This window comes from Falco peregrinus, chromosome 1 (assembly GCF_023634155.1).
Source record: "Falco peregrinus isolate bFalPer1 chromosome 1, bFalPer1.pri, whole genome shotgun sequence".
NCBI lineage: Eukaryota > Metazoa > Chordata > Aves > Falconiformes > Falconidae > Falco > Falco peregrinus.
The window spans coordinates 116367312-116381788 of record NC_073721.1 but is presented as its reverse complement, the minus strand read 5'-3'; the positions used below and the strand labels follow the sequence as shown (position 1 = coordinate 116381788).

At 46.2% G+C, this 14477-nt stretch overlaps 1 protein-coding gene across 2 annotated transcripts in view; it reads right to left on the bottom strand.

Annotated features, from left to right (window-relative positions):
* The window catches only part of PDE8A (phosphodiesterase 8A), a 157333-nt gene extending 146198 nt beyond the window's left edge, over positions 1-11135 (bottom strand). Inside the window, exon 1 of one of the 2 annotated variants that reach the window (XM_027792515.2) lies at positions 10701-11135. In XM_027792515.2, the coding sequence (XP_027648316.1) occupies positions 10701-10766 (66 nt within the window). In that variant the 5' untranslated portion in view covers positions 10767-11135. Of the gene's footprint in view, positions 1-9953; positions 9973-10700 lie in introns of those variants that run through there. The other variant, XM_055810620.1, reaches the window with a different exon arrangement.
* Between the last annotated feature and the right edge of the window lie 3342 nt (positions 11136-14477).

Here is a 14477-nt window from a genome sequence, read left to right as displayed (position 1 = left end):
AAAGGACATAGATATCCCAAACAGAAGCCTAAGAGAATAAAAAAATCAGTAAGTATTAAGCTGACCCCCAAAATACAATTTGTGAGGTACCAGGTCTGTTTGGAAATTCAAGCCAAATTTGCGAAATTATTGTGAATACAGACAAAAATTCAAAACAGAAATGTATAGCATATCCAAACATGCTTTGAGCAGAGGGGTTGGACTACATGATCTCCAGAGGTTGCTTCCAACCTCAACTATTCTATGATTCTCTGAAATGTTTTGCTTTGGTATTTTCTAAATGAAATGGTTTGGGTTTGATTTTTTCCTTTTCCAGAATGAAAGGGGACAAAAATATACAGCTTATAAAGCAACATGAGGCATTCTGTTTGGGACTGGATAAAAACAATTTGCAAAATTTAAGAATTTTCCTCCTAAACCCTGTCAATTTTCTCCAAAGGAACCTCTGCTTTTAGTTTCATTAGACTTCTGCTTATTTTTTATATTTGAGAGGGAGGGATCAGAGAGCAAACAAAAAAACTTACCATTCATCCAGCTCTGCTCCCAGCCCCTATTTTCTTACTCACATGGGGAAAACTGCAAAGCTGATAAGCCCTTTCAGATGTACCCCAGTTTCTGCAGGGCTGAAGGTGCAAAGCAGGCGTCTCTGCAGCCAACAATAACAAACGCTAATGCCAACTTTGTGTGTTTCCATGGCCATGATGCCCCAGAGACCTCCTCTTTCATCCACATGCTCCTCCCCGCCAAAGCCACCTCATCACCATCTCTCTGAGGTTGGGGAAGGAGGGACAGTTCAGATACACCCATTTCCCAATAGATTTTGTTTCAAGGGGAAAGAAGAAGCACACACAAAAAAAATATTAAAAAAAAAGAAAAAGAAAAAAGAAGAGGTGTTTCTGCTTTTTCATTCTTCCGCCACCTTCCTTGTTTCTCCAGATCTATTTACCCATCCTGTGTGGTTACTGGTAGAAGAGAAACTGTTCAGAAGAGAGCAGAGAGAAGTAGCAGAAGGAGCACCGCTGCACAACCAGCCGCCACCAGGATCAAGCTAGCGTCCCCAGGGCCATACGGGCAAGGCAGAGCAATATTTTCCTATAAACACTAAACCCACTTGCAGTTAAGCCTTGTGCTTGGGCTGGTGTGGGAGCACACGACGCCAACGGATCAGCTACACCTGACTGACTCCAGTCCATTTCCATTTGGGTTGCTGACAGCTTTGGCCGACTGCACGCTCATGGCCAGCGCTGCAAAAGGTGCTGCAGAGGTTGGTGGGACAGACAGGAGGTTGGAAGGGCACCCCCAGGAACATCCCGGGGGGCAGAGGGAAGCGAGGTCTGAGCGCCTGCAGGCTTTGTGGCGGCCAGGTGCTCTCTCCGTGCCGCCCGCCCGTCTACGTTCCAGGCACATTCGTTAGCCTGCTGTGCCTGGGACCCTGGCGGGGTGACCTCATGGTGCACAGCAGACCTGCTCAACTATAAAACTGCTCTTGCCGAGGTAGGCTGGGCCCAGGGGACAATCTACCTGTTTTAAGACTAAGAATCTTGGAGTTATCTGCTAAACAAACCTCTGATTCCTCTTAGTATATCAGTCTCTGATAGAGCTGGTCAAAATGTTCCCATCCAGCAAACTTTTCCTGAAGAAAAATTATTAAGGCTTTTACTACTCTTATTAAGAAAATGCTCATCCTGACAGTTAAAAAAAGTACATTTCAAAATCCCCAATTCTTTTCAGTTGTTAGTTGCTTGGTTGGTTGCAGGCTTTTTTCTTAACTCCCTCATCCCACTCTCCTCACCTTCCCTTTGCTCCTGTCAGGAGCAAAAAGGAAAAGCAAGGCACACAGGGTGCAACAGAGCCCACAAAGTCACCTTCTGTACCCAAAACAAGCTGTTCCTGGTACTGCAGCACATTACTGTGCCACTAGAGAGAAGCTGTTTTGCTGTGCGTTCTGCCAGAGGTCCTTATCGTAGTCATGCAGGAATCAGCCCATTCAACCCAGAGGCTACATTCACTAGTTTCCTTCTGGCCCACCTCGTCTGCAAGGAAAAGCAAGCCAGGGTCTGGCTGAGAAGAGGTATCTGGACAACTGCTTTCCCTTGACTATGTGGTCAACTCAAATCCTCTGTGTGCCCTATCTGTTTTAAGGAATAAATGGTTAGGCCTGTGATCCGTACCTGCTGCAAGCTATGGGAGTTGATTTGCAGCCTAATTCCCAGGACAGGGCTTGTGCATGCATCAGGGGAAAATGCCAACCCCTATCACACTCAGACGGCGGCTGCTGGTAAAATACCACTGCCGTGCATTTGTGCAACACCGCCGTTTCACCTCTTTTTATAAGAAAAAATCACAGACCTCTGCTGCAAACACGAAGGAGCTTCACTGCACCTAAGAGGGTGGTCGGGGTTGGTACAAATGGGGGAACAGGCAAGGAGTAAGAAAAATGCCAGCCTTAGGAAGGGGAGGCAGTGGAGCTCAGCTCATCATATTAGCACTTGTTTGCTCACACAGCAACACTTCACTACAAAGAAAACCAAATCTCCATTATAATCTCACATATTTGGACTAGGCTCCTGCATATTAATTCCTATTGATTGACACGTGGAACAGCACACTTTGATCATCTTGTTAATCAGGTATTCTTGCAGCAATATGTGATGCAGTTTAAATAAGCCAGGTTAAGTCCTTGTGTACACAACGAAGCTATTATAAGAAAAGGCAATGATGAAACTACTTTTTGCAAGAAGTAACCAGAGATTGAGTGCCTTATATGCTTTGGAAAAATTAATTTCATTTACATCATTTTTCATTACTTTCTTCTTAGCATGACATGGTGCTGTCCCCCAGGCTGTGACCGGTTTGGCTTGAAAGTCAAGATTTTGCAAGCCGGACTAGTGAAACCCCCTGAGGCTCTAAGCTTGCAGGGAACTCAGTGCCTTCGTTTTGTGGGGGCATCTCCTGTGTATAGTGTGTTTCGGTCATTCAAAATACTGCCCAGTCTTGAGGCTATTGCTTAGATGCACGGCAGTTCTTGGCAGACAGGACTGCTGAGTTGCCACGGCCCTGTAGCACGCTTCGGAGGAAAAGGTCCTTCCTCCCCAAGGTGCCAGGAGACCTCAGCACTGCCACGGGTGAAGAGCACTGCTGGCAGACAAGGCTGCCCAGCCCCAGATAGGCACCTCACTGCACAGCTGACCCTGTTGCCCAACCTCCCAACAGAATTACATTTGCAAAAGCATCTGATTTGCAGAAATACTGACCAGTCCCAGCTCCTACTGATACCAGCAGGGACTACAAGCACTGGGATACTGAAAAATCCAAGCAGTATCAGCAGCCTGTGCCTCCCTCTCCCTCATTTTCGAGTGTGGCTCAGCCTGTTAGAGACCATAACTGAGTCTTTACGAAGCCTTGGATGGGTTTTACATCAAAACAAAGCTAAGAATGAACATGCATGATTACACCAGGACAATAGCCTAAACTTAACAATCCCTTCCTGTAATTGTCTGAGGCAGCCTGTAGAATGAAGAATAATCTCATGATAAATCCTTGCTGGTCATTTACCATCATTAATCTATACTGTCAGAACGAATTAGTTGCAGAGGAGCATGTTAATTACAATGCAGATGACACTCTAGCTTTAATTATCATGACCTCAAAGTAAACAGTGTCAGTTAATAGACCTCAATTACCATAAATGGTTGTTGGAGAAAAGTGCTATTCGGCTGACGGCACTGACGTCCAGCGTGCAGGGTCTGCAGTTACAATGCTGGCATTATATCATTACTTTTCCAAATTGCTCTCTATTTCCACCCACATTAGTCAGGTCTACAGGACACTTTTTCCACTGCCTATGACATGCCTTAAATTAGGGGTGACCAATTTTGTCAATATGTAGCAACCTAGCTTTATTTATAGAACACTTCAGATTAAACAGCAAAAGTTCTCAGTGTCCTTTTATGCCTTTTCATTTTGCATTTAACAGCTACTTATTCATTTTACTTACCAACTAGAGCTATGTTTTTATAGCTTGTGGTTCCCATTTCAATATTATTTTATGCCATTTCATGGAGGGCTAGGATTATGGAATAAACCTAAACACCTGGACAGTTTGTAAGGCACTGAGAGAGCAGCTAGCAGTGTTGCGAAGGCCCCCAGATCCCATCAGAGAAATGTAGCCCTTTTGTTATCATAGGACCTGAGACAAAAACTCTCAAGCCCCATCAGATTCCTCCTGAGATTCCCGATGTGAATCCCAGCAGGCGGGGTGGCTGCTTGCTCTGGCTGTTACCGGCATTAGGCTACTGTGGAGGAGAAGGGGAGGCTCACGCAGCCTGGAGACAGCACAGCAGGAAGAAACGCTTCAGTGCCGAAGCTATCAAAGCGTTGGAGTGGGCTGCCCAGCAAGGCTGCGGGCTCTCCAGCAGCAGAGGCTTTAAGAAGTCGGGGTATCCACTGCAGAGCCCAGGGCTCACATAACCTCTGGGGTGATGGGCGTCACTCCAGTGTGTTTCCCACTGTTCGATATACCTTGTGAAAAAACACCCACAATTTCCCCCGAAACTGGCGCGCAAAATGCAAAAGCCTGAGAAGATATAAGCAGCCTGTGAAATGTCCTGCTTTCCTCTCTCAAGGAGAGCAAACCAAGGAAATAAGGAGTTACAGAAATAAACCAATAAAGTAAAATTAAGGTGGGGAATTTAATCACTCAGGAGATGGGAAATTCAAGGCTATGGTACCCATGGCAACTACTATTTGTCCACAGCGTATGGAACATTAACCTTAACTCCATATGCGGAAACATAAAAAAATTATGGGACATATCACGTATGAACGCATATTTCATGCAGAGGGTACTCTGCGAGGGCTACTGTGGAAACAATAATTAAATTTCCTAACTGCAATGCAGGTAGGTTCATGCACAAGCTGCTCTTCTGAGACACAAGCTAACGTCAGACAAAGCTCCCAGCTCGTCCCCACAGTTCAGGCAGGGAAGATTCAAGGTCTCCTTTTGGCCGTAGTGTCATGTCCTGCCTTATAAGCTTCTGGCTGCTTTTCAGATTTTGTTTTGAAAATTGCCATCTGTTGATTCAGGGAATGTTGTGATGTTTCTTTCAATTGTTGGGTCAACAAGAATTCTGCATTTCTTGTGTGTTTTCCTTTTAAGCAACTAAAGCAACATTCATTGTTCAAAAAGGCAGAAGTCCGGTTCCTGCTGGGTGATCAGTTTATTCGAATGTGAGAACCAGATCATTGCTGAGTTAGACAGCAAACAAGTTATCAAAACCTGAGACAGGTCTGCGTGTGTCTTGAGCTGAATTTTAACCCAGGGCTGGGTGCTGAGGAGTGAAAAAGAGCTAAAACCAAAGCCAGTCAGATAGACAGCAGCCCTGTGGGTGGAACTGTTGTCCTTAAAGTTTCAATTTTTATGTGATCTTGGACAGTTGCTGACTGGTATATCTATTTTTGCTAAAATTCTGCAGACAAGAATTTATGAATATAGAAACCAATGGCAGAAATATAACAGCTGAGAAGACTAATTGCAGTTGGGGGAGGGGGGCTACTTACAGAAGAATTGGTTTAATAAAAATTAACTTCTGTCTTTTGCCACCACCATGGGACACGGAAGCAGGCAGTCTGGTTGTGACCTCTCCCCCAGCATGACTTTGGAGGTGGCACACGCTATCTCCTCCCAGGGCCAGGGGCAGGCTGGGGGGAGGCAGAGACACCTCGTGCCACGGCCCACAGGGGAAGGAGGTGTCTGTCTGCTGGGGCTTCGCTGCTCCGCCGCGCAGCCCTGCACAGCCCTGCCGCACAGCCCTGCCGCACAGCCCTGCCGCACGCCTTCTCGGGGTGAAAGCACTTGGCTTTAAGCAGAAATAGGCCTGAGCAGGGATCTCAGGCCCTGGTGCCTTAGGAAAAACCTGTGTCACAGGCAGCATGCCAGGTACCAGTGCTTGTAGGCAGCCAAACCCAGCGCCCAGCATCCCCCACACCGAATTTTTCAGGAGGAGCGGGGCCTGACTCTAACCCAGCCCAACACTCTTAGTAAAGCAAGTTAACACATCCACAGCACCAACCAGCGTAGCTCAGGTCTGACCTCTGTCACCACTGCATGGGCTGACAGGATGAGGCCAAAATCCAGCCATGTGCATGGAGGGGCTGATGGCATCAACAGAGCAGCAGCACGCTCCGGGGCAGGCTCAGGCGCCTCTGTGCCGTGGGGTGGTGGGTGCCTTCGCAGCCCCCCATCCCCGCTCGGTGCCTCGCCGCGCAGTAGGTTTGGGCAGCTCGGTGTGACCGCGGCTGGGGGGCTGTTTGCTCAGGTGGGGCTCCCTGCAGAGGCAAGGAGAGGAGCAGTGTGAAACATAATAAAACTCTCCTCCTGAGCAGCAGTATCCTTGTACAGTACTGTGCCAGAGGGCTTCCATCCAGTAGTTTTGCACATATTTTACCGAGTCAAGGCCACATTTATCTAGCAGCGATTCAAAGCGAGGAGATCTCCCACTGTGGAGAAGATTGGTGTTTCTTTCACCTGCACTTCAAAATAAGAGTGCTCACATGAACTCCCTCGGCCAGAAAACCACCCCACGGCTGCCCCAGACCACAGGCGACGGGCAAAGCCAAGCTGAAGGCACGGCTGAGACAGGCAGCCCAAGTACAATCTGTGCAGCCTGGCTCCCACCACCTGGAGATGTGTGAGCAGAAAGCAGCGGTGCTTCTCCATGGCTGACTTACAGGTCAGGCTTGCCTGGGGGGCCCGCACCATGCCATGTGGGCCACCCCTTACCCAGGCACATGCTGGCCCACGTTTTGCCCACCCTTGTCCTCCTTGCTGAAGTCTCTGAAAATCCTCAGTGTCAGCTCTGAAACAGAGGCTGATGGCCCCACACCAGCAACAGTCGGCTCACAGGCCTGGAACTCCCCACAGGACCATAAAAATCAGAAAGAAAGCATTTTACATGAAGGGAAAAATGTTTAAGGTAGCCTTAAACTTTGCAAGAACACATTGCAAGGAGACGCAAGAGGGGTGTCCCAGTCAGACCAGCTGATTAAGAGACGTGTTGTAACCCCAGCATCCTTCACAAGACATCGGACTCCAGGGAAGGGGAGGACTGCCAACAGCAGTGCTGCCCTTTGCTCCTAGAGGCACAGGCACTCTCACACTGCAGGGTTTGCCATTGCTCGTACAAATCCCAGACCAGGCGCACAAGGGGCTGGTCTGCAATTACCGATGTCGTTTCCAGAGAGCTGCTCATAACCTTGGACTTTTCTCACTGTAAGCATCTTAAAAATGAGCTATTCCTCATCAGGGAGAAATCAGGATTTGATACTGCACAGCAACGAACAGTTAAACAAGCCAAATCTTGAAAAGTAGCTCTGCGTATGTTTTCACAGAAGTCATGGCAGGTTCAGGAACTAATCTGGCCAGACACCACCACAATATCCGTATGTTAACCTGAGTTAAGGCAGGTTTGAACACTGCTGAAAAATCCCACCCTGCAAATTATTTCCATTTCTGAATCTCTGACCTGCTGTTTATGGAAAGGGAAAGAAGTGCAGTGATGAGGTAAATGTGTTTATGAATGCATCACTGTTGCCCTTCTACTCTAACAGCTTATAGTAATGACTTTACCACCCATATTTATTGCTAATCAAGATCAGCACTGGAGGGAGAAGGAACAGTTTTTGCCATGAAGTCTGTGCTAAGTCAAGACACTGTTTTTAACTCATCACATGGAAGGCATAGCCCAGGCAGACTTAACCGCAGACTGTTCATGGCTAGAAGTATCCCTTTTCTAGGAGTTTGCTCTTATTTCTTACAAGTGCTTACATTTTACGTGGCGCATCTGCAGAGCAGCAAGCACAGCCTGAGCTGCAGCAGAGCAGGCAGAGCCCAAGTGTTCAGCAGTCTCCACTCAACTCCCATTTGAAGGGTTTCCTCAAAAGCAGCACAAGCTACCATGCCAGCTAACCTTTCCAGCCTGCAGCTACAGAGCAAAGCGTAGCTGTGGACCTGTGTCAAAGGTACATTTGTTAACACATTTCCCCCCGAGTGCTAATTAACATTTACATCAAGTACTATGAGAGCAAAAAAGCTTCACACAAACACAGGGCAGGGAGGCAAATTCTCCCCGCCTCCCCCGCCCGATGCAGTGTACTGTTTGCCCTTCAGGAGCTGGTGAAAATCCAGTTTGTTTTGTAATCTTCAGTTCTCTAAAATCAGATATTTCTGCAAGTTAATAACTAACTAGCTTCGTTTTATTTAAAAACCTACAAGTGCATTTAAAATTCTATGAAAGCAAGGCCTTGCTGGCGCTGGTGCCAGCCAGCCCGCCTGCACGTCTCTGTGCTGAGTCACAGCACGAGCGCTCCCCAGTCTCCTTACAGAAAATGACGATATTTTGTGATTTTATAACAAACACAAATAAAAAGGACATCAACACACTTTCACTTGCATCTCGAAACAAGATTGAACCTCCTTAAACTAAACACTAAGACAAGGAACACAAACACAAACATTTGTAGCTGGATCTTCAATTGCCACATTTTGGGATGCCAACAAAGGGGTTCTAATGAGCAACATTTGTACCCACAATAAGATGCAAAATTATTTGCAAACACAAATTTGCACTTGAAAAAAATGTGAAGGCAGTTGCTGAACGGCTGGTTAATGAGCTATTATCAATATTATTTCTCAATATTTTTTTGAGAAAAATATGCTATCACATTGAAGTAAAATTGTTAAGACTGCAATCAATGTAACTAAAATTTGAAAAAATCTTCTAGGTTTTTCCCAGGGGAGAAGTTTTTTTCAGTTTTAAAAGGAAAAACTAGAAAATCCCAGGTTTACAGAAGGAAAACCATATTCTATAAGCCATGAAACAGTGGTATGTAAAGCTTCACCAATTCTGTGAACTGTTAGGCCACGAGAGAGTGCATATTATTATTCGATATATTCTCTCCTGCCACAACCATGCATCCTGTCCAGGCTCCCATGAACTCAATGCTTGGTGTCTAAATAAGTGCCAATATCCTTGAAACAAGGCACACTTGCAGATGTAGAAAAAATTGACTGAGCAAGGGGTACAGCTGCACACTACTTCCAGAAATCAGTTTCTAACTCTCCGCCTCCACAGAAATCAGGATCCGAGATGAGTAATATATACTATGAAAACACAGACGTTTTGATCGCAACTGGTCTAGAGTTCTGTGAATGTATTTTGTTATTGTTGCCCACTTGCCAAATATTTGGGGTGAATAATTTTCAGCCTCAATGTTTACAAACTGCTCTCATTGTTTCATCCCTTTTTACTTTTTTTGGGGGGTTTTGTTTGAGTGTTGCTTGCTTCTGCCTTTTAACTGACTATCCAACTCTGTAAACAGTAAAAATAGCAAACAGAAAATGCAAGAGTGATGCATATTTTTGTTGGAGATACTCAAGTGAAGGACCCTAAGCACTAGTGAGAACAACTGGCTGGGCAGTACTGTGGGAGATGGCAACAGGAGATCAATGCCGAGCAGATGTTCCAACAGGACAAGGTGATTTTTTCTTTGGCTTGACCAGCTCTTGAAACCAAACATGTGTTCATTAGATACACACATTTCTGTGTATTTTTTAACAAGTGGGAAACTTATTTTGCAGATTGCCAGTTTCCTAAGTTCTCTGTCTTAATTTCCAGTAACACCTATCAAGAAAAGGCAATTCCGAGCTAAAATCTAAACTGGCACATTCCTGACATGATCTCCCAGAGACTTTCTCCAAAGCATGAATGTCTGGACTGAAATCCTGGCACAGCAGAGGCAATAGCAAAACTTCCACCAGTCCACTCCAAAATTTGTGAAGACAAAAAACCCCCACTATTTTTTGAGAAACCAAAATGGAAGTAGAAAGCCCAGCTCCCAAAACCCTAATAATTTAATTTCATATAACAGGATGAGAATAATATAAACATGCTAACCTGTCCAAATTGGAAATCTTTCAAATTTCAAGCACAGGAAACAACAAGTTTTTTTTTCAGACAGGATGTCAGAGTTGCCCCTGTGGTTATATGTGAACTGAGGACAATGTTGTTACATGAGATCAAATTACAGACACAAGCAAACAGAAAACAATCTGCCAACGTCACTGTCACTGTTCGGTATTTGACAAGAAGCACAGCTGACCCATTAGGAAGGTTAAATGCTCTCCAGTGAGCTCTGGGAGAATACGAGGAGTTTGCTGTTGGACATCGAGTTCCATGCAGTTAAGTTGTCAATTTGTTTGCCCAAGTTAATGCTTATCTTACCCTATGCTTGCTGTGGTTGTACTAAACACGTTTGACCTGCAAATCTTAAAGCAGTAGCTTTGCTAAAATTATAAGAAGTTTCTGGATTTTCCAAGTGCCTAAGAAAACTATTTTGGTAGTTTCCACAGCACAGAAACCTGTAGTTACTCAGGTATTTGAAACTGCCAGTGAGGTGGATGACAGTCGCTTAACCACACACATTACCATTTGATTTCTATTTCTAATGTTTAGCACAACCTTGCTCTGAGGAATTTCTGAAGTTGTTTACAAAGGCTGATGCAGAGGTTGCGTTCAGTCTGGTCCAAGGGCAATGGGTTACTGAAGTCACTTGTAAACACCAGAAAGAGGTAACATTTTCTGTAAATGGGAGGGGGGAGACGGGGGATGGGGACGACACGGGCAGGGGGAGGAAGTCCTCACCTTGCACCAAGGACCATTAGAGACAGGGATGGCTTCCAAAATATCTGCTCCTTCATTTTCTTCCATGTCTGGTTAGTTGCAAAACTTTGGTTTCCAAGGAAAAACATTAAATCACCCTCCGGGTAAAACCAAACCAAACCATGCAGCCTCTAGTATCCCAGTTTGTGAAAGCCTTGCAGAAAGCCACGCGTCAGTTTTATGGTCACTGGTCTAATCCAAGGTTGCAGATCCCGCTTCCTCGCTGGATTTCACAGAGCCTGACCTTTCTTTTAAGCCTTGATAGCTCATCTTGTCAGTCATTTATCTCTCTCAGACCTTCCTTGCAGATCCAGGTTTTCACATAACAAATAGCAAAACTTTACAGCTTCCCGGGCACTGTAGGAGCACGGACACTGAACCTCTGATCATCAGGAGAAGCGTGACAACAGAGTGCAATGTGTGGCCACACCTCTCTGCTGCCGGAGCTGGCCTAGACCATAAAATCAGAAGCAAGGTCACCCAGCAGCCAACCGTTCCATGTCGCTACAGTAATAAAGCCAACTTACATTCAACTTATTGCTTGGGTGGATAAATATTGTTATTAGATGAAAGAAACTCGGAGAAGACGGCGGGGGGCTGGCAGAGCTGAGATACATTCATTTTGATACATACAAAGCTCTTAGCACACACGTGTGGGCCACATACAAACCCACAAAGTTCTGTTTGTAAATCCCTTCGGGACCCCTCCACACGTCTCCCCAAGGCTGAGCAGACCCTGTTGGGACCCCCACGCACATCTCCCCAAGGCTGAGCAGACCCTGTTGGGACCCCCACGCACATCTCCCCAAGGCTGAGCAGACCCTGTTGGGACCCCCACGCACATCTCCCCAAGGCTGAGCAGACCCTGTTGGGACCCCCACGCACATCTCCCCAAGGCTGAGCAGACCCTGTTGGGACCCCCACGCACATCTCCCCAAGGCTGAGCAGACCCTGTTGGGACCCCCACGCACATCTCCCCAAGGCTGAGCAGACCCTGTTGGGACCCCCACGCACATCTCCCCAAGGCTGAGCAGACCCTGTTGGGACCCCCACGCACATCTCCCCAAGGCTGAGCAGACCCTGTTGGGACCCCCACGCACATCTCCCCAAGGCTGAGCAGACCCTGTTGGGACCCCCACGCACATCTCCCCAAGGCTGAGCAGACCCTGTTGGGACCCCCACGCACATCTCCCCAAGGCTGAGCAGACCCTGTTGGGACCCCCACGCACATCTCCCCAAGGCTGAGCAGACCTGTGTGGCCTAGCAGGCTGGGTGGGTCACCCCTGCAGCACACACCATGAGCTCCCATCCAGGGGACAGCCAGACATCCACTTGCCACATGCTAAGCTTAAAAAAGCTCCACTCTCAAAAGTCTACATAAAATGGGGATGAATTTACAAAATAGCCCTCAGTTCCCTGCCAGAGCTGGCAAAAATCAGGCTATACCATAAGGCTGCCTACAGCAGCTTTCTCAAGCAAATGGATTATTTTTCTCAGGGTGTGGAGCAACCACGTACCTTAAGAAGTCAATTTAGGCAGCGACGTTTCTCTCTAAACACACTGCATGTGTTACAGAGAGGGGCTACAATAAATACAAATAAAAGCAAGTAACAAAAGATCATTCCTCTTTGTTCTCTTTACACTGCATATCAGGCAGTGCCATTGCAGATAGCTGGTGCCCTAAAATTTCAAAACTGACTGTGATCTCTGGCATCAATATTTAAGACGCACGTGGCTTCATTTTCAGTGCAGCCACTTGGCCCACTTGGGAAAGGTGTCTCTTTAAGGATCCCCAACACAGAGGAGTCCAGGGTCACTGGTTACTCTGGAAAAGTAAGGCCACTTTTTCCTCTCTCTAATATGCAACCTTTATTGCTGAACAATTCTTCCTAAATACCTATATGGCAGGAGACAAGTTTGGTTTTTTTATTGTTTGGTGGCAACTGTGCAGAAAGATTAAAGTTAATGTTGTCAAAATGTATTTTAATCAAATATTCATATTGGCAGCATCATTAAAAATTAGCAGTACAGGGATCTGATTTTCAGACCCCTTTCTGCCCCTACAGCACAAAGTGCCTAACTGATTTCCTCAAGATCACATGCTCAATTATATACTCATCTTTTCATTAATCAGACTGGATTTCTCTGCAGTTTAATTAAAATTGGTCTTTAAGGAGTTTGAGATTACATTTTACAAAATCACCAGTAACTAGAAGTGAGTTCTGTGTAGGTTATGACACGAATAGTTACAGGACAGCAAATGCTGTGAGTTGTGTATATCCAACTGCGAGCAGTGTCTGCATTGTTGATTACATATTTATTTCAAAGAAGTGAAGTCAAATGTGACAAACCAAACAGGCACGAAACACAAGGGCGTAGATGTCTCTTTATGAAGAGACAGCGAGGCAAAGGATAGGAGTGCAGATTTGGAAACCAGCAACCTAGGCTGTCTTTGCCATTGATTCTGTGATTTTGAGAGGTAAATCAAAAGCTCTGTGCCTCGCTTTCCCTGCCTGTGCTGCAAGACCAGCAATACTCAGCACCGCTGCCTCGCAAGAACAGCTGGCTGGCACTGAAGGTATTCACTATCTTCATCAAACTTGCATCTCTGTCTGCTGATGTGTAGACTCCTTCTCTCATTTGTCCTCGCAAAGCCAAGGAAAAGAAAAGCTGACATCCCTCCAGGGTGTAGGAACATGTGTAACACCATCCCAACCTTTTCCCGCTAGCCAACACACAAGCCTATGGTGTTTGAGGTCCCAGGCACACAGTCATTCCGCTATGCATAGCTGAGCAAGTTTTGCCTGTTTTGAAATAATTCGAGGCACACAGGAACTCACTATTCAAACCAGCGGATAACCAGCTGAGCTACTCCCATCCCAGCTGGAAGATTCTGCTACACACAGGCTGCCGCTACAAATATTCATCAAGTTTAAGTCTCACTGTCTGTGATTTCATATGCCCAGGTTATTTTCTGAAAGCCGAAGAGCTTTCAGAGCAGAGAACCCCATGGTCCCCCAGGCGCCAGTCCTGGCTCGGTGCTGCGGGCGTGCTCCACGGGGCTGCCGAGGCCAGCCCTGCCTGCCCGGCTGGGAGCTGGCTAACCTCAGGCAGGGGGTAAGGCAGGGGACACGGTGGGGGAACTATACCAGTCTTTGCCCCAGTTATTCGCAGGGGCTGTTTATTACAGTCGTTCGAAGGACTCTGTTTTCCACCATTCCTGTCACTCTTTGGGGCAAAAATCTCTGATCGCTAACTGCCTGCTGGATTTTAAGAGAGGGCCTGCCTGAAATATCAAATTTCTTTGCTTTTTGTTTTTTTTCTCTGGTTTCTTTTTAAAGGTCACCCATTTAGTGGCATATTAGTCATGTCCCAGAGCAGGCAAAACTAGCCTTCTGAAGTTTGCTTGCATTAAATAGCAAGCAGAAGTGCTGCATTTCATTATCCACACAGGTGTCTTGCTATGTCTTCTGCTTTGATGACATTCTGTGGCAGTAATTTTCACTGGCTTTGTGGGTTTTAATTGGCCATTTCCTAATTTAAAACAGAGTAATCAAAGAAAACACCGTCCCCATATGCAGCATAAGACAACCCTTCCTATGCTTGCTGTGGAGAAGCAAACTCACAAGGTTTTCAGCTTCAGCCTTTAGTGTAAACCAGACATCTGTTCCGAGTTGTGTCAGATCACAGGAAGGATAGCCCACAGCTTGGTTTACTCCAGACTAATTTAGGAAATCAGGACTCTCCCCATGGATGAGT